Source organism: Phytophthora infestans, genomic scaffold, assembly GCF_000142945.1.
Source record: "Phytophthora infestans T30-4 supercont1.12 genomic scaffold, whole genome shotgun sequence".
In the NCBI taxonomy this organism is placed as follows: Eukaryota; Oomycota; class Peronosporomycetes; order Peronosporales; family Peronosporaceae; genus Phytophthora; species Phytophthora infestans.
This window is the reverse complement of record NW_003303747.1, coordinates 380,865-403,235: the sequence shown is the minus strand read 5'-3', so window position 1 is coordinate 403,235 and position 22,371 is coordinate 380,865. Positions and strand designations below refer to the sequence as shown.

Here is a 22,371-nt window from a genome sequence, read left to right as displayed (position 1 = left end):
GATTAGAGAATCAATTGTGATTGGAGAATCAGGTGATTCTCAGTTAAGTCGGGGAGGATGTAACGGGGTTCAATCCAGTGTGCCCCATGTTACATAAAGAGTGACCCGTCACTCTTGTGGACACCTGGTACACGGTACCAGGTGCTCTCGGAGCTAATCAGGGCATGACAACTTAGCTTTACTATAGGTAACCTCTAGTTTGTATGGAACCAAAGCTAACCTTACTTATAAATACATCAGTCTTATGTGGTGTAGTGATTTCTCCGTGGTTGCGGATTATCACCCGTCGACAAAGACGTGACACCGCCCAAGTTGTTCAAGCGACGAACCCTCGGTCGGGTGATGTACGGAGACGCCAAGGTGCAAGGGACTCGACGGCGTCACCTCCGAGTTTTCAACAAATATCGGATACGGCCCTATGTCACTAAATCCAGGCTGTCATTATTATTAATAATGGACTGGCCGGATTCGCATTCAGCGGACCATCTACGGTACGAACCCTCAGTGGCGGTTGGGATGAGTTCGCGGAATACTCAGCGACCTTTGGAAGACACGTTAACCGTCTGGGACAGGGCGCGGACCGTTAAAGATGCTCATGCGACAGTGCAGACGACGCTTGGCATGCAAGAAGATCCATAACGGATCATTGTTCACTTGATATTTGTATACTTGATTAGGACTTCTTATTAGGAATAGACCCGAAAGGGTAAGCTTAAATACAGAACAGAATTTCCACTCAAGCACACAGAGCGACGTCCGGCTTCAAGGTAAGCGTCAGGTCAAGCTTGTTTGAGTGTGTTATGCCTGTCGGTGAACTCGAAGCTCTGTAGCGAGGGTTCATCCGGCAAGGCCAAGAGACTTTGTGTATTGGCCGATTATTATCGGGAGGTTTTACGTGACGGCTTATTGTTGCCTATTTGCACGACTGGGAGTGCTTGAATTGCCTCCCTTTTATTTCTTCCAGCCGAGTGTTGAACACTCGGTGATCTCGTTAAAGGCTTACCCGTGCCTGGTACCCTTCCGCTGCTGGGACCACGAGGATTCAAAACACCTGCTAGCTTGCTCGTGCTAGTAGCGTGTCGAATCCCGGCCAGATGAGTTTGATCATGATGATCCGCCGTCGGATCCTGATGAGCCGGTACCAAAACCGCCTCGGTTCGTCAATGCATAACGCAAGCAGAAGGCGATTAGCCAAGCTCCGCTGCGGTTGAGCTCCGATCCAGATTGACACATCCATATACTCGAGTCGTAGGAGGGGGAGTCCCCACAAGACCGTTTCTTATTTTACTGGTTGGCCTATATAAGTAGTTTACAAGGTCCAGTTTGTCCCGGTGCAAGGGCAGAACTGGGGTCTTCAGGTCCGCCCAAAAGATCGTTTACTATCCTAGTAGACGTATTGTTGTGGGAACATCCTAACTACATCTGTAGCTAGAGTTCACGTGGGATTTCCAACACCACAACTGGTGCCGCGACCCGGGAACAGATTGTGACCATTGTGAACTGTTTGTATGGCCTTCCAGTTTACGAGCTACCAAGAGAAGAAGAACAAGAAAAAGACAAGAAACATGGCGAAAGGACAATTGACGGTACCAGTTACGCCTGCCAAGTCTGGCGGGGCTCGCAACGAGACTTCAAGCCCGGCTGCGCGCTTTGCAGCCGCCACCGAGCTTTCAGTGAGCTTCGACGACGAAGCGGACATCGGTCCTGACGCCCACGATTATGAAGATTACGAAGACAAGACGCCGGCTCCAGAGCCAGGCGCAGCGACGCCGGAGACGGCCACGCTATCATCGGGGCTGAGCGGGGCGACCAGGTCCCTTTCGAGGAACCTCGCCGACGAGCTCGATGATGTTGCGGGACCAGAACCAGCCTACGATGATTATGACGATGGGACCGAGGGTTCTAAACCTTCGGTGGCAAGTGCAAAGCATTCAGCACTGCTGAAGGCACCTCGCCCACCTATAAACGGTGATACACCAGCCGCCAAGCGCGTTTTCGACCGCGTACAAGCGCTGATGCAGAATGATGAGTGGATGCAGCTGCTCAAGCCCATCCCCGAGATAAAGGCCGATTGGCATGCGCTTGCGCAGGAACTTCAATACCCAGTCAACTCGGTTTCGACTAGCCAAGTTGCCGAGGGTTCAGTTTCGCTACTGTTGTCGCTGGGATTCGAGAACGAGACGTACCCATCGACGATGTCGCTCCAAGATTGGAGTCCACATGAAGCCGGAGCTTCTCTCCAGAAATGGAAGAAGAAGCTTCGGAAGGCGTTTGGCGCTGTTGGCATCAACGCCGGAAAGCAGCCTGTGAGTCGACCGATCGTTCACGATAAAGACCCGTCCACGATTCCACTGCCGCCGACACCCCAACGACTCGCTCGTACTCCTCCGAGCGTGGAGCTGAGTGTGGTGCCTTTGGCACTACCGAAACTTCACCGTACTTTCAAGACTCGCACATGGTTACGCCACGTTTGGAGAGCCGTATGCAGCGTTTTTACGCTGGCAACGAGGGTTCGTTCGGTCGCCGAGGTGGTCCGCGAGCTCCCAAAGGTGGTGCCGGACGTCGTCAAGTCGACAGCGATGGTTCGTCCAGTGACGATGACATTTTGGTGCGTACATTCGACGAGGAAGATCCTCAACTCGAGTTGATGCGTCAGATGAATGAGCTAGCGACGCTGAACGACGTAGACCCGACACCGAGGATTGAAATGGCTTCGCACCGACCGCTGGATCGCATCACGCCGTTCTCAGGCTCTCGCAACAAGAGCGAGAACTGTATGCAGTGGCTCCATGGGTTCGTCTATGAAATGACTGGAACCCACACAGATGCCGATAAATGGTGCATTCCATTTGAGCTAAGTCTCCGGGACGGAGCCATTCATTGGTTCCGTCAACTTCCGAAGAAGACGAAGCGCAAGTGGAAGCTGTTGAGCGATGCGTTCATCCGCTACTACTGCTCGCAGTTCACGCAGACGGCACTGTCGCGTTACTACTCCGCCAAGCGGGAACGTAATGAACATCTGTGCGACTACATAAACAGGCTGAATGGCTCCGCTCGGACCGCCCGTCTACACTTTGAGAAGAGTGGTCGCGACGCGAAAGAACACGTACAGCAATTCCTGGCAACATGCGACGATGACAAGCTAGCGGAGAGTCTCTACCACGCTCGAGTCGCCGACATTCACGAGCTCGAAGAGATCATTGAAGATGTTCTCAAGGGCAAGGAGAGAATGGCCAAGCGTGACAGTGAGTACCGATACTCCAAGAGTCGTGATACGCGACGCGACGATGGGTACGCCCGCAACAACCGGCGTGATGACCGTCGCCGCGATGACAACCGCAACAAACCAAGAGTGACACTCATTGAAGCCACGGTGGACGACCTACTAGCTGAATTAGAAGGTCGTGAAGCTGCTCAGGGAGGCACCGAGTATTCAAACGAAGATCCGAACGCTTACGACGATGTCCAAGATGAGTACAACGATTTTCAGCCTGATAATACGGACGGTGATTTCTCATTGGACGAAAACGACCGATACCTCGCCGCGGCTAGCGAAAATGAGCGCCGTGCAGCTGCTGAAGGCACCTACGCACGTTCAGACAACCGTCAACCACGTGGAAACATGCCTGATCGCGAGTGTGGGTTCAATCAAGATCGCCGAGGTGGTGACCGTGGGTTCAATCAGGACCAACGCGGTCGACGTGACTTCAACCGCGACAACCGACGCCCACAGTACGGACCATGCGCGGTGTGCGGTGGCATGAGTCACTCCGCCCACTACTGTAACAAGCGATGCAAGTTCTGCAAACAACTCCACGATGCTGGACAATGCGAACTTTTCCGCAACTTCCAAGACCTTGCCAAATTTGTGCGCACCAAAGGCACGAAGGATGAACTCCCGCCAGAGATCAAGGCCGTCGTTCAAGAACGTCATTTAAACTAGGCAGCCCTCCAACTACAACTGGGTTGGTCCCTATCGGGCTGCCACAGTTAACCGAGCCTTCAATGGAAGCAGAGTGTATCTTTGCTTTCATGGGGCAGAGTGAATGGCCTGATAAATACGTAACAAGTGTGAACGCGACGGAAAATGAAAAGGAGAGGAGTAGAATCCTCGGTGGAGGTGTTGAAGAAATAATGGAGTGTGCTGATGCTGATATGGGCACCAGCGAGGGTTCGCTCGGCTTGGTTTCGAGTGCAGCGCGAGACGAGCCCAAGGGTCACTCCAAGATTATGAAGTTGAACCCTGGCGAGAGACAGGGGTGGTGGTCGGCCAAGAAATTCGACCGACGGATCAGAATGAGAGCTCTGGTGCAAGGCGCTGTGAACGACCAGCGAACGAGGATCCTCCTCGACACAGGAGCGAACGTTAGTGTGATCACTGACGCCTTTGCCAAGAAGTTGCGACTCCGAGATGTACCTGATCACGGACGCCGCATTGACATTCAAGGAATCAACGAAGGCAAGGTGTCTACGACGCGACGAGCGTGCGTCAAGATTACGCTCGGATGGGAGATGGTGTACGAGTTTGAGATGTGGGTAATGGCGCATAGTGCAGGCGTCGACGTGGTACTCGGGACCGACTTTATGATCCCAGCTGGGATCCGGTTGGACCTGTTCCACGGCGCGGCGCAATTACCGCACGAAGTCCAAATCCCGCTGATAAAGACCAAGAACATGATCGACAGCGAAGAATACGGCTCCCATGTTAACGCCGGGCCACCCGAGCGGTTGGACATTCAAGCGCACGAGTGGCGAGAATATCGACTAGCGAAGCGTCAAGTCGGGCTGGAAGAACACGTACTGTGGGGTCGTCGAACGAACAAGCTAATCCCGTCAGTGACGAGGTTTCGACGTGGACGGCCTCAGAGCATTCGATTGACCAACGTGCTGTGTACCTACCAGCACACGACTCGATCGCGATGTGGATTCCAGATGGGGATTTGCCACGAGGTGACGGCTATGTGCGTCTGGAGTCCAAGAAGTACCAAGACTGGCAAGTGTTGGCCTACGAAGGTTGTAGAGACCGCGAGCTCTTTCAGCGTGAATGCGAAATCTACGAACAATGGCTTGCAACTCAGCCTTCAGCAGTTGATCGACCATACCGGTGGGGTGCTAGCACGACCTCTAGAAGACTCGCTAGTGGATTCTAGTGATCGTCTGACATGTGCAGAGCGCTGGGCACTGATCCTGGAAGAACGTGAACGAGTGGAAGCCTGTCTGGCGTCTGGGGTGACAGCCGGGGATTCGGCCGACCGTCAGCCTTCCGCAGAACCTTTGGACACGTACACGACAACCCATGGCGGAGGCAATAACGCGAACGAAGCCTCGGTAGTGCGTACACACGAACTACTGAGGCCGGTAAACGTGGCACATACGCCAACGAGTGTTAGTGTCCAGTCAGGGGTGACCACGGAAGCGAGAAGCAACGGCACTGGATTAAATGGAGTCACCTGTTTTGACGAAGCTGTCCCGGCCTTGTGTGTCACCAAATCTGCAAACGAGACATCGGTGGTTGATCCAGAGGATACAGGCATCGCGCAGAAGGTTTTGAGTACGGCACCGAGTATTCATTGCAAGATTGGTGCGAATTCCGAAATGTCAAGACAGCGGCAGGACGAGGAGCGGAACAAAAGTCAACAACCCAATAGGTCAGCGGCCCACGCATTCAATATTGCGAACGACGACTCGGCAGGTGGCCCAGAGATGGGAAACCAGGATGGGGAGGAGATGGACCAAGTACCGACTGTTGAAATCAAAGCGGATGCCAATGTTGAGTCAAGGGAAGAATCCGTAGCGGCGTTGGACGGAACATACATCTCGGTTGCTCGAGTGTTAACAACCGAGGGAAATGAAGCAACGGAGGATACGAGAAATGATTTCTACGAACACCCAGCTAACAACATTGGCTTGGACGACTACGCGAAGGAGCTGGCATTCCTGCCGGATCTGACCGAAGAGATCAACACGAGAATTGACTACACTGCGCCTAATGTTGCTGATCCTGAGCTGTCGACAGAACGCCGAGAACGTCTGGTCGCGACGCTAAAGAACCACGAGCACATCCTGATTGCTAGTAGTAACGCACTGCCGCCGCCAGTCTACGGCGCGGTATGCGATATCGACACACAGGGGCACGCCCCAGTTAAACAGCGTGCCGGACGCGTGCCGCTGCGATTTCTCGGCAAGCTGTACGAGCTGCTGCGCGCTTTATTGCGTGCAGGACTGATCGTCTTTTCAGACAGTCCATGGGCATCGCCGATCGTGATTGTGATGAAAAAGAACGGGCTGGACATCCGGCTCTGCATTGATTACAAGATGGTGAATGCTATCACCGCGATCATGGAATATGCAATGCCGCTAGTCGACGACCTGTTAACAGATCTCGAGCGCTACCTATGGTTCTGCTCGCTGGATGCAGCAAGCGGCTTCTGGGCGGTCATGATGACCTTGCGAGCGCGTAAAGTATCGGCGTTCGTCTGCGCACTCGGACATTTCGAGTGGTTACGCATGCCCTTCGGGCTAAAGAACGCGCCGATGATCTATCAGCGTATGATTGACAACGCACTCTGGGGGTTCGTTCAGCCTAAAGGAGGTTGGTTTGAATACTCGGAGAAGATGCGTTTAGCTGAAGAACAGGCCAAGGAACGTCGTGGGCCAAGCGCCGAGGGTTCGTTTCAAACGAAGTTCGCGGCAGACCGCGAAGCACCGGTAGAGACCGACCCTGTACTACAACTCGTCAACAGCCCCGTCGCTGACATGTTTACGAACGGGGAACCAGACGAATCATCGCTGGTACCTGTATTTGGTCGACGGTCGTTTGTGGATGACATTTGCTTCGGTGGCGAGGATTTCGACAGCTGCCTGGCGACGCTGGACCGATTGCTGGCAAGATTTGCACAGTGTCGGATCAGCATTAGCTTCACCAAGAGCATCTTCTGCCAACCCAAGGTGGACTTTCTGTCGCATAAAATTTCGCCAGAAGGTATTAGGGCTGACCCCAAGAAGCTGGCAGCTATCACCGAGCTTTCGTTTCCAACGAGTAAGAAGGGCATGCAGTCGTTTCTTGGAGCGGTTAATTACTACAGCCGCTTCATTCAAGACTTCGCGGTCTACGGTGCGGCGCTGTACCAGCTCAAGGATGAGGACTTTGCCGTTGAAGGTGGCCTTTCTGTGGCACGTCGTTCCTTCGAAAAATTGAAGACGAGTGTTTCACATTCACCCATCCTCAGGCACTTCGATCGGTCGAAAGAAGTTCACGTCATGCTCTTTGCGAATGAATGGGCGTTGAGCACTACGCTAATGCAAGAACATGAAGGCAAGTTACTCCCCGTACGGTTCCTCGGTCGGGTGCTTAAGGAAGCCGAGATGAACTACCATCCTGCCGAGCAGGAAGTTTTGGCGTTACTTCTGCTGTTGAAGATCTGTTACGTCCAGCTGGCAGGAAAGACGCTACATGTCTATACACGATTCTCGACGTTAGAGTGGGTGCATAAGTCGAAGTCTCTCTTCGGACGCGCGGTCCAGTTCGCAGTGCTGATATCGCAGTGGCACCTTAAGGTGCAGCGCGTGAAGGAGAAGGATGTCGCCTTTGCGCAGCTACTGCAGTCAAGCATCACGAGCTTCGTTGACCTGGAAGACTCGCTCGCGCCGGTGGCGCCTCCAAACAAGGGTTCCCCGGCTATTCGAATGGACCCCGCGTTGCTGTACGCCAGGCTTTCCCGTAATTACAGCGGATTCGTCATGTCTTTTGACGGATCAGCGAAGACAGAGAAGTACGGTGGCTACGGGAGTTGTTCATGGGTGCTGTGGAGCCTTCCTGAGTGGAAGGTAGTGATTGCTGCAAACGCTTACCTCTCGGCTACCACGGTGAATGAGGCAGAGTATACAGGTATGATAAACGGTGTCAAGGCTGCTATTGCGCACGGTGCCAAGGATTTAGTCATCGTTGGTGACTCAAGGCTCGCGATTCAACAATCACTAGGGGTGATCGCATGCAGGAAGGAAACTTTGCTAGCGCTGCTGAATACTCACAAGGAACTTACGGCCAAGCTTCGATCAGTTAAATATCTTCACGTTGTACGAGAATACAACGCGGCCGCGGATTCGTTAGCCACTGAAGCGCTGGAATCGAAGGTCAGTCGAGTAATCTTGGCTGAAACTCGCAAGTCGGAATTGGCATCGCTGAACCGCATCCAGGAAATGATCTACGAGCCGGATGAAGACTCGGTAGATGTTTCGTCACGAGGAGCAGAGCGTCAAGTACATGTACTGTCAGGCAGCGAGTCTTCAAAGTGGAAAACTTTCGAAAATTTCGTGGTTGATTACAGCTTACCAAAGTGCGATTATGGTAATATAGCAGTGATGACTCGGCGACAGACGAAAGCCAAGAAACGCGTCAGGTTTGCAGATGAACACTCGGAGGATGTCTCAAAAGCTCAAGAACAGAATGAAGAACGACGAGAGACGTCCACCGAAGATTCATTCGGCGAAGATTTGCCAGACCATCCTCACAAGACTGTACCAGCGGCATTTCCCGATGCGGAAGATGTTGACCCGGTAGCGATACAGCGGGAACGACGCAGACGGATACAGGTGGCACAAGACGAGGAGCAGAAGTGGTTTAGTATCAAGAAGGTGCTTCAGGGCCAAGCACAAGAGCTGAGTTACAAAGAAGCTCGAAATGCCTGGAAATACGCTGACCGGTTCGTGTTATCAGAAGACGGCGTGCTTCACTATCTTGGATTGAATCGTCGGTACGACCACGGTTGGCAAGAGGAGACCAAGCTGCGGCTTGTGGTACCGACAACGATGATTCAAGAGGTCTTGCAGAACTGTCACGACTCGCTGGAAGGAGGACATCAAGGTGTGGTGAGAACGTTCCACCGCGTTAAGTCCGATTATTATTGGATCGGCTTGTACGCCGACGTGGAGAAGCATGTGAAGTCATGTCCAGATTGCAGCTCGAGTAAAAGCCGTCCACAGCTTCGTGGATACTCACCTGGTAACGTGCTAGCCGAACGACCTTTCCAGATCGTCTCGATGGATTTTGTGATCCCACTACCGAAATCTCGTAGGGGCAACACGGCGTTGCTCCTATTTCAGTGCTCGTTCACGGGATTCGTTATTGCCAAGGCTATGTCAGATACGACTGCACTGAGTGTTGCCCAAGTGTTCGAAGAATGTGTGTACCGACGATTCGGAGCCCCATCATTAATAAGGCACGACCGCGACCCACGCTTCATGAGCCAAGCATTTGCAGATATGATGCAGTCAAGATCACGAGCGACTTTGAGCTATCGGCCACAGGCTAATGGACAGCAGGAACGCTCGGTGAAGTCGGTGATGGGATCCGTACGGGTGTACGCGGAAGACCCTCTACAGCAAGATTGGGATGAAATCGCGGAGAAGCTAGTATTTGCTATTAATACTTCTCAAGACACTACGAGGAAGGAAACGCCGTTCTACCTCGTTCATGGTTGGGATGCGCAGTCGACGTTGCGGGCAATGTCGTCATCACTCAAACGAGGACTCGGCAAGCAGTCTGACGCACTGGCGTGGCGGCGTGAGATCAATCGACAACATGAGGTCGCCCTCACTATGGCCAAGGATTATCAGGCTGTAGAAAAGGAGCGAAGGGCTAAAAAGCATAATGAGGCCCTGAGTCGACTGGAAAAAGCTGCTGTACCTCAACCAAGTGGAAACGAACACTCGGCGGACCCTCCAGAAGCTTCGGAAGAGATGGAAGATCCTGCAAGAGCTCCACCGAGATCTCTTTTTGAGATTGGGAGCCGGGCGTGGTTGTACATGGAACGCGTCAAACCGGGCTTGACGAAGAAATTAGCTCACCGATGGCATGGACCTTTTCGGATCAAGCGCAAGGTGGAAGAGTTTGCGTACGAGCTGGAACTGCCTGATCGAAGTGGGTATCGCTTTTACCCAGTAGTGCATGTGTCAAGACTCAAGGCTGTCAACGAATTCAACAGTCGACCGAACACTCGGTTGGTACTTGACGCGACTAATGAAGCAAGACTCGACTTCGATGAGGAACTACTGCCTGAGGACAGCTGGGAACCAGACCAAGTTGCCGGTGAATATGAAGTCGAGGCCATCCTCGACGACAGAACACCACTAACGACGAGCACGGAGCGTGCTGTACGCGAGTTCAAAGTCAAGTGGGTGGGCTATGAAGATACAACTTGGGAACCATCATCAAACTTGTCATGTGGAGGTCTGCTGTACGACTATTTGCGAGCCAAGAAGAGCGAGAATCGGCTGCAGATGGCGCAAGTGGTGGACGAAGACTAGCGTGACTTGATCACGTATGAACTGTCCACAGGGCGATGCAGCCTGTGGTAACAGACGAAGAACGTTACTGCAACAACAAATTGTATATGCATTTGAAGAACAACATGAACATGATTACGCTGTGGAAGTGGATTAAGAATAAGAAAACATGAATGCCGACCGCGGAGCGATCACTGAAAACGAAGTCACGCGGGACACCTCAACAGTTAGCTGAGATGCTGGAGAACGTCGTAGAACGTGCAGCGAGGACCTCATCGAAACCAATAGCTGTCTCGAGACGACGCTGAGTGTGTATATTGCCGTGGAGAGGAGGCACAACGCTGATCTGCACTTGGTGACGAGCCATTGCAGTCAAGTACGGGATTATCGAGGTCATCATGTGATCGACCGATGCCTCCGTACTTTCAGCCAGCATGGCGCGCAGCGAATCTTCGGTGAGTGGTGGTGGACCACCAGCTGGGGCGGGAGGAGCAGCAGGAGCCATCTCCGTGGGTTCAGCGACGACGGGCAGTGCTGCAGGAGCTACCACAGGGAGTGAAGAGTCCGGGGCAGCGAGCGCCGAAGGACCAGTTGATGACGCCGCTGTCGGAGGAAGTGTAGCAGACTGAGGGACGTTCGAACCCTCGGCCTTGCCCTCCTGAGAAACAAGTCGAGTAATGCGAGATGATGAGCAAGGTGCCGATGATTCAAGAGAAGGATGAGCTGACGTACCTCCAGCTGTTCACGTTCGCGACGTCTACGAGGATTGAGACGCTGAAAAGCGTCGGACACGACTCGATTCAGACGCTTGGACATACGGTGGCGAGATGGTGAATTGAAGAATGAAGAAATGTCACAACGGGCACCAGTACCGTGGCTTCCATTGCGACAGGGGCAGTTGTGGTGTAGTGATTTCTCCGTGGTTGCGGATTATCACCCGTCGACAAAGACGTGACACCGCCCAAGTTGCTCAAGCGACGAACCCTCGGTCGGGTGATGTACGGAGACGCCAAGGTGCAAGGGACTCGACGGCGTCACCTCCGAGTTTTCAACAAATATCGGATACGGCCCTATGTCACTAAATCCAGGCTGTCATTATTATTAATAATGGACTGGCCGGATTCGCATTCAGCGGACCATCTACGGTACGAACCCTCAGTGGCGGTTGGGATGAGTTCGCGGAATACTCAGCGACCTTTGGAAGACACGTTAACCGTCTGGGACAGGGCGCGGACCGTTAAAGATGCTCATGCGACAGTGCAGACGACGCTTGGCATGCAAGAAGATCCATAACGGATCATTGTTCACTTGATATTTGTATACTTGATTAGGACTTCTTATTAGGAATAGACCCGAAAGGGTAAGCTTAAATACAGAACAGAATTTCCACTCAAGCACACAGAGCGACGTCCGGCTTCAAGGTAAGCGTCAGGTCAAGCTTGTTTGAGTGTGTTATGCCTGTCGGTGAACTCGAAGCTCTGTAGCGAGGGTTCATCCGGCAAGGCCAAGAGACTTTGTGTATTGGCCGATTATTATCGGGAGGTTTTACGTGACGGCTTATTGTTGCCTATTTGCACGACTGGGAGTGCTTGAATTGCCTCCCTTTTATTTCTTCCAGCCGAGTGTTGAACACTCGGTGATCTCGTTAAAGGCTTACCCGTGCCTGGTACCCTTCCGCTGTTGGGACCACGAGGATTCAAAACACCTGCTAGCTTTGCTCGTGCTAGTAGCGTGTTCTTATTTTACTGGTTGGCCTATATAAGTAGTTTACAAGGTCCAGTTTGTCCCGGTGCAAGGGCAGAACTGGGGTCTTCAGGTCCGCCCGAACGATTGTTTACTATCCTAGTAGACGTATTGTTGTGGGAACATCCTAACTACATCTGTAGCTAGAGTTCACGTGGGATTTCCAACACCACACTTACATCTACTCCTCTAAGTAGTAAACCGTTCCCTTTGAGGCCGGGAACACGTCGACTAACGTTCACTCGGGTAGCTAATACCCTTAAGCACTGCCTCTGTGCAAGGAGCTTTGTGACCCCGTCACATACAAGCTCAAATAGGCAGTACAAGCGGGTAAGTAGTGCAACCTGGACAGACCATTACTATCATGTGAGCTCGGAAATGGTCCGTGATATCGAGCACGACGCTAAACTAAAAATATTGTGAGGCGTTTGTTTAAATGTTATTTGAAGTGCAGGTGGTTTTAGGTGGAAGATGAAGATGCAGTGATAGCTAACAATAATAAAAAGATTGCATCAAGAATATTGATTCAAGATCATTAGAACAATTAATTCAATAAGTAAATATGATGCTAGCCCGAGATAGAAAAAAACGATTTAGGCACACAGGGGTTTTTTCAATAATTATCCCGCCGAAGCGCAGCGGGGAAGGAAGGTCGAAGCAAATGAATAAAACTAAACCTAAACTACCGCCGCGTAGCGGCGGCGCTCGGCTATTATAGTTAATAATAATCCATGTTTACAGATGGAATGTCCATCCGTTTTATAGCCATGGTCGGAGCATAAAACCACGCGTAAAAATGAGATGGGAAGAGAACTTTTTATAGACGTCGATTTAATAAAATGACCTCTATTTATTAAAAATCGAGCATCAGGCTAAGTGAAAAGGACAAAATTCATTTCCACGAATACAATACCACCAATACAATGTACCTAGGAGATTGTCAGAGATTATTTCATTTCCACGAATAAACAATAATAAGTTTTATCGCACTGCAGCTGTCGATGGAGGGAACGACGCTCAAGTCGTGGCGGCTGGGCAAGAAGCTCGGCTCAGGAGCATGCAGCGATGTCTACGCTGGTAGGTTAATCCCTCGTCAAGTCCTCATCGAATTATTACGCACTAATCCCTTTATGTGCTGCAGTGGAACCTATGAGCCCCCTCAGCAGGGATGCCGGCCGTGAGTTTGTCATGAAGCTCTCACCACTGCCACAACTGCCGGCGGCCAAGCTTAAGAACAAGAAAAGGAAGAAGACGCCAGCGGAGCGCAACGCTGATGCGCTGTACGCCGAGCACCTGCTGTACAAGAACCACTTGAGAGACCAGCCCGGTATCCCTTACGTGCCAATGGGAGCCTACGGGGAGGATAAAGTGCGGTGGAAATGTTGCTGCATTAGCTGTGGATTACGGCTATTAACTGGTCATTTCGGCTACAGGGATATCGCTTCCTAGTGATAGAGCGACTTGGACGAACGTTAGAGACGGTGCTGCAGGAGCAAGGACCTGTCTCGTCGGCCACAGCAGCTCGACTGGGCCAAGAAATCGTACGTGTGGCCTTAAATTGGTTGCAGCTCATTATGCCCATTTTAATGCACATGACCAGTTGGAGACGCTGCAGCAGATGCACGTGAAGAACATCCTCTATGTGGATGTGAAGCCTGAAAATTTCATGCTGGACATGCGTTCGGAGAACACTGTGTACTGCGTTGACTTTGGTATTTCCGATCGCTATGTCACCGCCACGGGTAAGCACAAGGAGTACAAGGAAGGAACGGTTGTGGGAACGCCGACCTTCTTGAGCATTAATTGCCACGACGGTGCCAGTACGTTCGCTCGCTTTTGGATTCTTAGCTGGAGAAACGGGAATCTCTTACTTTTGTTTTATCGTCAGCTTCTAGCCGCCGAGACGACATTGAATCATTGTTGTACGTACTCGTCTACTTAATGCGGGGCAATCTTCCGTGGCAGAAAGCGTCAAGTGATGCCGAAGGGGCCAAGATCAAGAAATCCACCTCGGTGGAACAGCTTTGTGCTTCGCTTCCTAATGCATGGGGCGCAATGCTTAAGAACATTCGTTACTGCGGCTTTGAGGATCGACCAGACTACGATTTCTTCGTGATGCAGCTCTCGAAATTAGGTGGGAGTAAAGGCTTGAGTACACCGTTTGAGTGGGGTACGCGGAAGACCAGCAAAGCGGTGCGTCTACAGCTGCACTGAAGGCACCCCCATCTAGATTAACTGACGTATATCGTGTACTTGAAATTTGAAGGCTGCTAAGGTTGCTGCTGCAACGCAAGAGTCAGCCACCGACAGCCCCGTGCGTAAGCGTGTGAAAAGCGCGGATGAAGTTCCCACAGTGCCTCCACCCACCGCAGCCAAGACAGAGAAAATAAATGCCCCTGAGAAGAAGAAAGCTACTCCTCGTCACAGCAAGGCACCAACTAAGAAAGCAGCAGCACCTTCCCCGAAGGGTAGCAACGCGAGCAAGAAGGACCAACAAGCTGCTGACAAAGATGGTGTTGAAGTTGAGTGCACGAGTGACGTGCGGCCTCAAGACCGGGAAGTATTCAAGGCCATCGCCGGCCACGCTGCTGCCACGGCTGCTGTTAAGCGATACAACCTGCGCTCAGCTCGTTGAGAGTGTATCTGCTACAGCCAGCACACGCAAGAGGAAGTTCATTCACATCAGTGGTCTATTCACACAATACAGTACTTTTTCCCATTTTAATTCTATTCGGACAGCATGAGTGACAATGATCCAGGACGTGTCACGTACGAGTTGTTGCGAACTCACGGGGACCAGGAGAATGCAGAGACGCACAAGGAGATGCTCCGAGCGCTAAGCTCCGTACACGTCGACTGCGAGAGTGCCGACGTCTTGCAGCGTCTCCACGCGACGGAGTTCGGTGTGTGGGCTTCAGACGATTGGTGTGTCTACGAACAGTTGTGACTAAGCGTATCTTTTGGACAGTATTGCTGCGAGGTCGAGAGCATCGAGAAGAGAGGCATCAGGTTTCTAAGCGGAGAAGTCGAGTGCGGGGCAAATGGAGGCGACGACAGCAGCAGGAAGGAGCGACACTCGTGGACATGCACAGGTGTTACCCGAAGCTCTTTGAAGGGGTGAGCGAGCGGTCACAGCATTTTAGCGGTTCTTGTGAGCGTACATGTATTACAATGGCGAGCTGATGCAAGCTTTCGTGATGTACTCTGGTAGGTTGAAGAAGACCGTAAGAAGCACAAGAAAGGTGTCAACAATGAAGTGGAAACGACTCGGAAAACTCCAGCTCCAGTCCCAGTTCCTGTTGCAATGCGTCAACCTGTGGTTACTGCTCCAGTGGTGCCTACAAGAGTGAAGACGATGGGGAACGACCTCAACTTTACTGATGACGTGTGGAGCGGACCCCCCCAGGCTGCTGAAGTAGCAGTGCCAAGCGAACCTGCACCACAGCCAACGCCTCCCCCTCTGAGTGATCTACTGAGTAAGAGTAGAGTGAGGCTGCCTCATGAAGATCCTGACCTCTTTGGTGCGGGTACCCGACCCAATGCTGTCAATCCGTTCCAGACTGCTTCTGAGCGACTGCAGGTGAGGTAGCACTGCCAGTCCGGGATGTCAAATCTGCGACTAATGTTTTGTGTACCGCGACGAAAAGTGTGACCGCATGTCAGGAAGAGCCAGGAACGTCGACGATGATGAACGTCGAAGTAGAAATGATCGACGCAGGAACCCACGTGGTCCATCACGCGGTGTCTATCATCCTGTAAACCAAGATCTTCTTCTCGGTGGCAGTGACAATGACAACAATGGCTACATATCTGGGCCGTCTGCAGTCAGCAAAAAGTTTGTGTCCCCAACGAACGATGGCGGGGCGAGCAAAGGGTACATTAAATCTACTGATTCTTAATAACCGGAGGTCAACAGCCAACAACTGTGGCATTTTATTTGTGCAGCAGTAAAAAGCAGACTACTCCGCCCGACGAGGACGAAAATATTGATCCGCGCCTTAAAAGCTGTGACCCGGAACTAATCGAGAAGATTGAAATGGAAATTGTGGACAACGGAGACCCGATTACATTCGACGATATTGGTACGAGGTATCCAGTCGCCCTAGGTTTGCAGAGCTGACCACTAATAGTTCGTTTTGTGTGTTCTAGCGGGACTGCAATTTGCCAAGAAGTGCGTGAACGAGCTGGTGATTTGGCCCATGGCGCGGCCAGATATATTCACGGGACTCCGCTCTCTTCCGAAAGGTGCCGTGCTACGATATAGTGTCCTGGTTGTCAGCAAATACTCATCGATATGTCTTCATTGTGCGCAGGTTTGCTTTTATTTGGGCCACCTGGTACCGGTAAAACGTTGATCGGCAAAGCAATTGCAAGCCAGTCTGGGGCGACCTTTTTCAGTATTTCTGCTAGCTCCCTAACGAGCAAATGGGTGCGATGCAGCTCTGTATTTGTTTTACTCGTACGAATGGACTTAAAACCCTTGTGCCCTTATTAAATGTAGATTGGCCAAGGAGAGAAGCTCGTTCGAACGTTGTTTGCCGTCGCAGCTGTCAAGCAGGTAGAATCTATGATCCTCTAGGCACAATTCTATACTAACCTCCAACTGCCCTGTGCTTTGCCAGCCCTCTGTGATATTTATTGATGAAATTGACTCATTATTGACACAACGAAGGTAAGTGACGTCGATCCGTGTTATCGACAGGATACATTACACTTTAATTTGTTGCAGCTCAGAAGAAAATGAGGCGAGCCGGCGGATGAAGACGGAGTTTCTGGTGCAACTTGACGGAGCTGGCACGAAAGCCAAGGATATCATCCTAGTTGTTGGTACGTTTTATCCCGACTGCTAATCGGCTTTTAGGGTACCGATTGGTCCTTTGGGTTTATAGGCGCGACAAATCGACCTCAAGAGCTTGACGAGGCAGCACGTCGACGATTTGTCAAGCGTTTGTACATTCCTTTGCCGTCGTTTGAAGCCAGATTGGACTTGGTTAGTCGGCTGCTCAAGGATAACAGGAATAACTTGACCGACGAGAACAAGACTTTCATTGCCGAGTCAACGAAAGGTTTGTGATACTGTGGGATTATCACGACGCTTCGAGTTCGTCCTGATTGTGTGCTCTTACCAACTTGAAGGGTATTCGGGTGCAGATGTGCGAGCACTTTGTACTGAGGCTGCGATGGGTCCGATCCGGAATTGTGCCGATATTCGCACGATGGATGCCAATTCCGTTCGTCCTATCAACTCGGACGACTTTAAAGAAGCTTTGCGTGGGGTTCGTACTTTTGTCCGGCCCTTTTAGAGTTTTAATGACGCATGCTAACTTGTTAATTCTTGCTGTGCTATTGCCCAGGTTCGTTCCAGTGTGGCAGCGAAAGATCTTGCGTTTTACAAAGAGTGGAACGAGGAGTTTGGAAGTTTTGCCTTCGAAAGCCACGACTCATCGTAACTCGGGTGGTAAGCTAAAATGCAAAAGAGCTCGTACTTCTTCGTCTTTGATTACATGGTAATTCTCTTCCTGCGCTTTAGGAGTGCCTGCTCAGTCGTGCCTAGAAATGCGAAGCTAACGTGGACAGCATGCGGACGTGGCGTATTATTGTCTTGTACGTCGAAGTAGTAAATAAAGTGAATCCATGGAGGTAGCACTGGTCGACGCTCAGGTGCTCGGGGACAAGTATTCCGTCTCTTCGAATGGCATGTTGAGTCTTCTCCGTTTCTGCACGGGCTCCAACGACGACCCAGAGTGGCGAGTAGTTGCGCGCACGATAGTTAAAGCCATGGATGGGCAGCTCTCGATCTCCTCGCGGAAGTTCTCGTCGTCGACGATCTCGCTTGTGTGATTCATGAAGAAAGCGAGGCAGTATTCCTTCAAGTACGCGGCATTGAATTTCTCCGCAGCACAGAGGAAGCGCCCGACGTTTCCGATGGACAAAACATCCTGTGCTGCGACTTCGCAGAGGTGTTTCAGTGGCAGTAGCAGGTACTGCTCTGACAGCGTCAATAGGTCGATCAGTTGCTGCACAATAACCACAAAAAGATAGGATTTGTTTAGTTAGTTTCACCATTAACTTTTGAGTGAAGCACGTACGTTTGAGTTGAGCTTGGCCAGATCCAGCACGCGATTCGTGTAGATAAACTCAAGCATCTTGGACACCATCTCGGGCGAGTGATCTTCAATACGGACCACGCCGTCCCAACTCTCTTTCATGGCTCCAGGTCGGAACATGGCTTCAAAGATCTCGCATCTTGTCGTCAGAATCAATCGGTGCGCCCGCAGGATCTCCCTGTCCCCTCCGACATCCAGCGTTATGTCACTGCCAATACCACTCTAGTAATCCTGTCAGCAACTTCCGTTCTCTCCATCCTCAATTTGACACGTGTCCTCACCAGGAAGAGCTCTCTCATTGTGGCGAAATAGGCATCATCATTGTGAGAAGGCAGCGTCAGGGTCGTAGGGGCCACTCGACGGCGTACCAGGATTATATCGTTCTGTGACCAGCAACAGAACGGTCAGAATTTCATTCAAAACAGCATCAACACCATCCTCCTCCCCACCTTTTGTAAATGCACTGACTCGGGTGAATCCTCGGGGTCCAGTCGGTTCTGCCAGACACACAACTTTGTTTAAAAAAAAAGTTTATATAGGACAAATTTTGCGACAATGACTTTAAATCCAACCGTGAAGAAAAAGTCAAGCGACTCGCGCGGTAGTCCGTGGTGCTTGCTGTAGTGGCGGAAGAGTGACGAGAAGCGCTGCGTCTTCTGCATCAGACATGAGTACATGTTGTTGGCCGCCACGCGCACGATCGAACGTTCCTTGCCAGTCAACACGAGGTCTTCTGCCGCCTAGAACAAGGCAAAACAAACGGAAGATAGTTTTTTACGGTAGTTGTTGGCTGTCTCCCTCTCACCTTGACGGTAAACTCTACGTTCTCAGGGCGCACGCTGCGGTTCATAGCGTCCTTGGAGTTTATTTTTCGGTCTGTCCAGATCCCAAAAGGTGATAAGCTGCAGCTTTATCAATTTGAAGCGGTTATGTGGAAACATAATTGGGAGAGTGATGGTTCTACATGGATACTTCAACGTCTTTTAGTACCGGAAAGACTGTAGCGCGCTGAAGCCACTGCCACGCGTGCCATGGCATGGCAGTGGTTAAGAGCCACCCTCAGCCTACGAAATTTTGCCAAATCAATAGTACATGTAGTGAATAAAAAGTGAAAGAAAATTAAAATTGTCACACAATTTTAACTAGTTTTCGTAATATTGTTTTGCCCAACCGCTTCCAAATTGATAGTAACTACAGTAGTACAGAAGTCCAGCGTAGGGGTCGTCTGATAAGGAAATTCACAGCGATCTCGTGATTTGTTATTTGTACCCCAATTCAAATAATCGGATATAAAGGGGAATATGAAGTACAAGCCACACTTATTCAGGGGGATCTCTGTATATGCTTCCTGACTGCGACGATTACGCTCGGTCAGAACACATTAGAGATTCGCCAAATTTTATTATGGTACTGGTGCGCTGGAAATGATTGACTGTGATTTTCCGCGCCTTGGTGGCTGAAATCAGCTGTAGCAACAGCAGTTTTTAAAACATCTTCTGCTAATACCCCAAGCTCCTCACGGACTGCAGGAGCTACCCTGTAAGTAGCCCCAGCATTTCTCGCCTATGCAACTGCCACACTATCGGCAACCATACTAGTCCAATATTGGTTGTTTTGTTGCTCCTATCGTACGCGGCGAAAACGATGGAGCCCAGCACCCTGTTCGGATTCACGACCGTCGTAATATTATTGAAAGGTTGCGTAGTCGGTATGATGCTCTTAAACGAGTCCTAAAATGTCCTATATGGCATAAAAGCACCGTTAGGCCCGAAAATTATCTCGCAAGCGGAGGCGCCGCAGCGGGCATAGGACTCTAGTGTAGCGGGATTAGCAAAATCTGCGAGATTGCTGGATCCAACTTACCAACAGCGCCCAGACATCGACTAACGGAGGGGATCCCCCAATGATTCGTGATCTGCTGAGGTTTTTTTCACCTTGTGTACCTCGGTAGGGCGGGATCTTGCTCTCTCGGTAACTTCCGAAGCGCTCAAGTGGTGAAGCTTGAGTGTCTTGGCGAGACGTGGGGATGGGGTGGAGCAGTAGTGGTACGATCTTCACTCTGCGTCCGTAGTTGTTTCTGGATCCTAAGCGAATATTCGAGCTTGGTGGATGCAGGACCTAGATCTGGGATCTGGCCGTAGGGCTGCCTTGCGGGTGTGTTCCCTTGCCTTTGTGTTGCCTTTTCGTCGTACTTGCCGCCTCCTGTAACGGAATCTTGAAAATGAGAACCTCTAGGGTGTTGCCGGCCAAGTAGTAAATCCGGTTAACCTTTCGGATCTGCACGTGTAAAGAAAAGCTCACTAGGTTGTAGGATCTGGCCAATGTACTATCCAGTTATCACTACCAACACTTGATTCGCAATTCCCAACCTTCATCGAGCTCGTACGGCCAATGTAGTTCCGATTCTAGAGGGCAGGAAGGCACTTGCGTGATACTGTGCAAATTGATGTCTGTATTGATAATTAAGCCTGTACCTGCCTGGATTTCTACCTTCTATGTCTTTTACCTGCTCAATTCTCTACCAGGCTCGGCTGCATGTCCTTTCTCTCCTTGGTCCATCACCCCAGCTGTATCAGCATCAGATCCACCGGATCCAAGGCGAAATCATCGTGAGGTCGCCATATTATGGGGATACTGTCCCGGATCCAAGCGACTTTAGCCCACCTTACGGCAAGTGTTTCACTTCATCGTGGATCTGAGCCCTCCAATCTTCTAACACCACATTACAAATGTCTGCGGTCTCCCCTGCTCCACGAAAAATCGAGATCGAGTGGATTCACCACCCCTATTCCAAATATCCAAGTTACGCTGCGTGGGATCCTCAATCCATTGGATCCAGACTTGGGAGAGTGGGATCTGGGACATCTGTCGTTAACCCCCCCCCTCGTTACGAGAGCAAATCTTGAATGCACAGACTACTTTTTAACATGCTTGATATCAAGCATGTTAAATAAAGTATTAACGTAAAATTTGTATAGGAAAAAAAAGATCGGTGTCTGTATATTTGTACAAGATCCTGCAATCGTACGTATTATAAACCCACATGCTTTATATCGAGCATGGTAAGAAATTCCGGAAAGCCCATACGCGACATCATGCATGTGCAAATGGCTCTTTTATTGGGAATGAATCGATTTTGTCACGTGCAGAACGGCTACGAAAGCAAATTTGTGTATTGCATCTGTTTGCTAAAAGCAAGTCATTTGGGCTATTACTTACGCAGCTTCACTGCTTCCTACTCTTGGTGCTCTCTCTCTACCGCGTCGTCACCCCCAGTTTCCGTTGTCTCGTTCTGATCAATATCAGAATTTTCACCACCATCACTTCCCTCATTGCCGAGCCCTGCGGCCTCCTCATCGTCCCCACCGTCCTCCTCCTCTTCACGACCCCCTTGTCCTCCCGTCCGCTTATTTGGTGGGTCCTCAGCTGGATACCGCGGTCGTGGCGCGGCTGTGGGCGCTCGCTTCCATTGCGCCAAAGTTGGTGCCAAATGGAGAAGCAAGACTGGTTGTTACTTGGGTAATGTGCTTATCCCACCTTGTCACACAAGTAGACACTGCATATACGTGCTAGATACCAGTTGTAAGAGCGATAGAGCATAGCAACGTACCGTTTGGAGCCTTTACTGCAACCGGGACAGTAGAATCGCGTCACCTGCCACTGTGTACTGCTGGTTTTCCGTATAGTACAGACCTTGCACTGCCGTTGACGCCGCTTTCAAATTCCATTCACCTCCACCCACTTGTCGTCCTTCTTTAGCTAGTGGGTGAACGATGGAACGTCGCCATGCATTGGTGTAACTGGTCTAGGTGAGTACATCTTTGGACACATACAGTAATAGTTAGCAATGTGAACAGCCAGCAGAATAAGCACCTTCCTTACGGTGCTGCAAATTCGGCCGACCCCGCTTGTAGTAGCTGGGCTTGCAACTGAGCGATGAAACCGGTTAGTTTGAATGGTCCCCACAGAATAGACGTTCCTCTCAAGAAGTTGCTTTGTATCTATTAGATTTGGCAAATCAGACCTCTCTACGATGCGCCAATTGTCAATGATGTCCTTCCAGCGTTCGGCCTCCTCCTTACTTCCTGGAGGTCGCTGTCCCCCGCGACGGTTTGCTGTAGAAGCTGCACCAACTGCAGGTGTAGAACTCGGTGAATCGCCAGTTTGAGGTGCATCTATGGACAGTTCATCACTCGCCTCCGTGTCGCTCTCGCATGGGATCTCATCATCCACATCA

The 22,371-nt window shown here is 51.0% G+C and overlaps 3 protein-coding genes across 3 annotated transcripts; 2 read left to right on the top strand and 1 right to left on the bottom strand.

Moving 5' to 3' along the window:
* Window positions 1-13,028: 13,028 nt before the first annotated feature.
* PITG_07809 (casein kinase I, putative) lies at window positions 13,029-14,662 on the top strand (the record flags this gene model as incomplete). The annotated part of the gene is made up of 6 exons (XM_002903987.1): window positions 13,029-13,104; window positions 13,169-13,395; window positions 13,461-13,568; window positions 13,628-13,847; window positions 13,916-14,220; window positions 14,294-14,662. 6 exons carry the CDS (start codon window positions 13,029-13,031, stop codon window positions 14,660-14,662), a joined length of 1,305 nt encoding a protein of 434 aa, XP_002904033.1.
* Window positions 14,663-14,767: 105 nt separating this feature from the next.
* Window positions 14,768-17,904, top strand: PITG_07808 (fidgetin-like protein; the record flags this gene model as incomplete). Its single annotated transcript, XM_002903986.1, has 14 exons — window positions 14,768-14,930; window positions 14,996-15,144; window positions 15,380-15,607; window positions 15,675-15,901; window positions 15,976-16,109; window positions 16,177-16,272; window positions 16,341-16,456; window positions 16,529-16,585; window positions 16,650-16,699; window positions 16,757-16,854; window positions 16,917-17,093; window positions 17,164-17,303; window positions 17,382-17,485; window positions 17,558-17,904. The coding sequence occupies 13 exons, from the start codon at window positions 14,768-14,770 to the stop codon at window positions 17,475-17,477; spliced, it is 1,731 nt and encodes a 576-aa protein (XP_002904032.1).
* On the bottom strand, window positions 17,685-18,984 carry PITG_07807 (uncharacterized protein; the record flags this gene model as incomplete). The annotated part of the gene is made up of 6 exons (XM_002903985.1): window positions 17,685-18,044; window positions 18,117-18,356; window positions 18,416-18,517; window positions 18,584-18,631; window positions 18,707-18,874; window positions 18,940-18,984. 6 exons carry the CDS (start codon window positions 18,982-18,984, stop codon window positions 17,685-17,687), a joined length of 963 nt encoding a protein of 320 aa, XP_002904031.1.
* Between the last annotated feature and the right edge of the window lie 3,387 nt (window positions 18,985-22,371).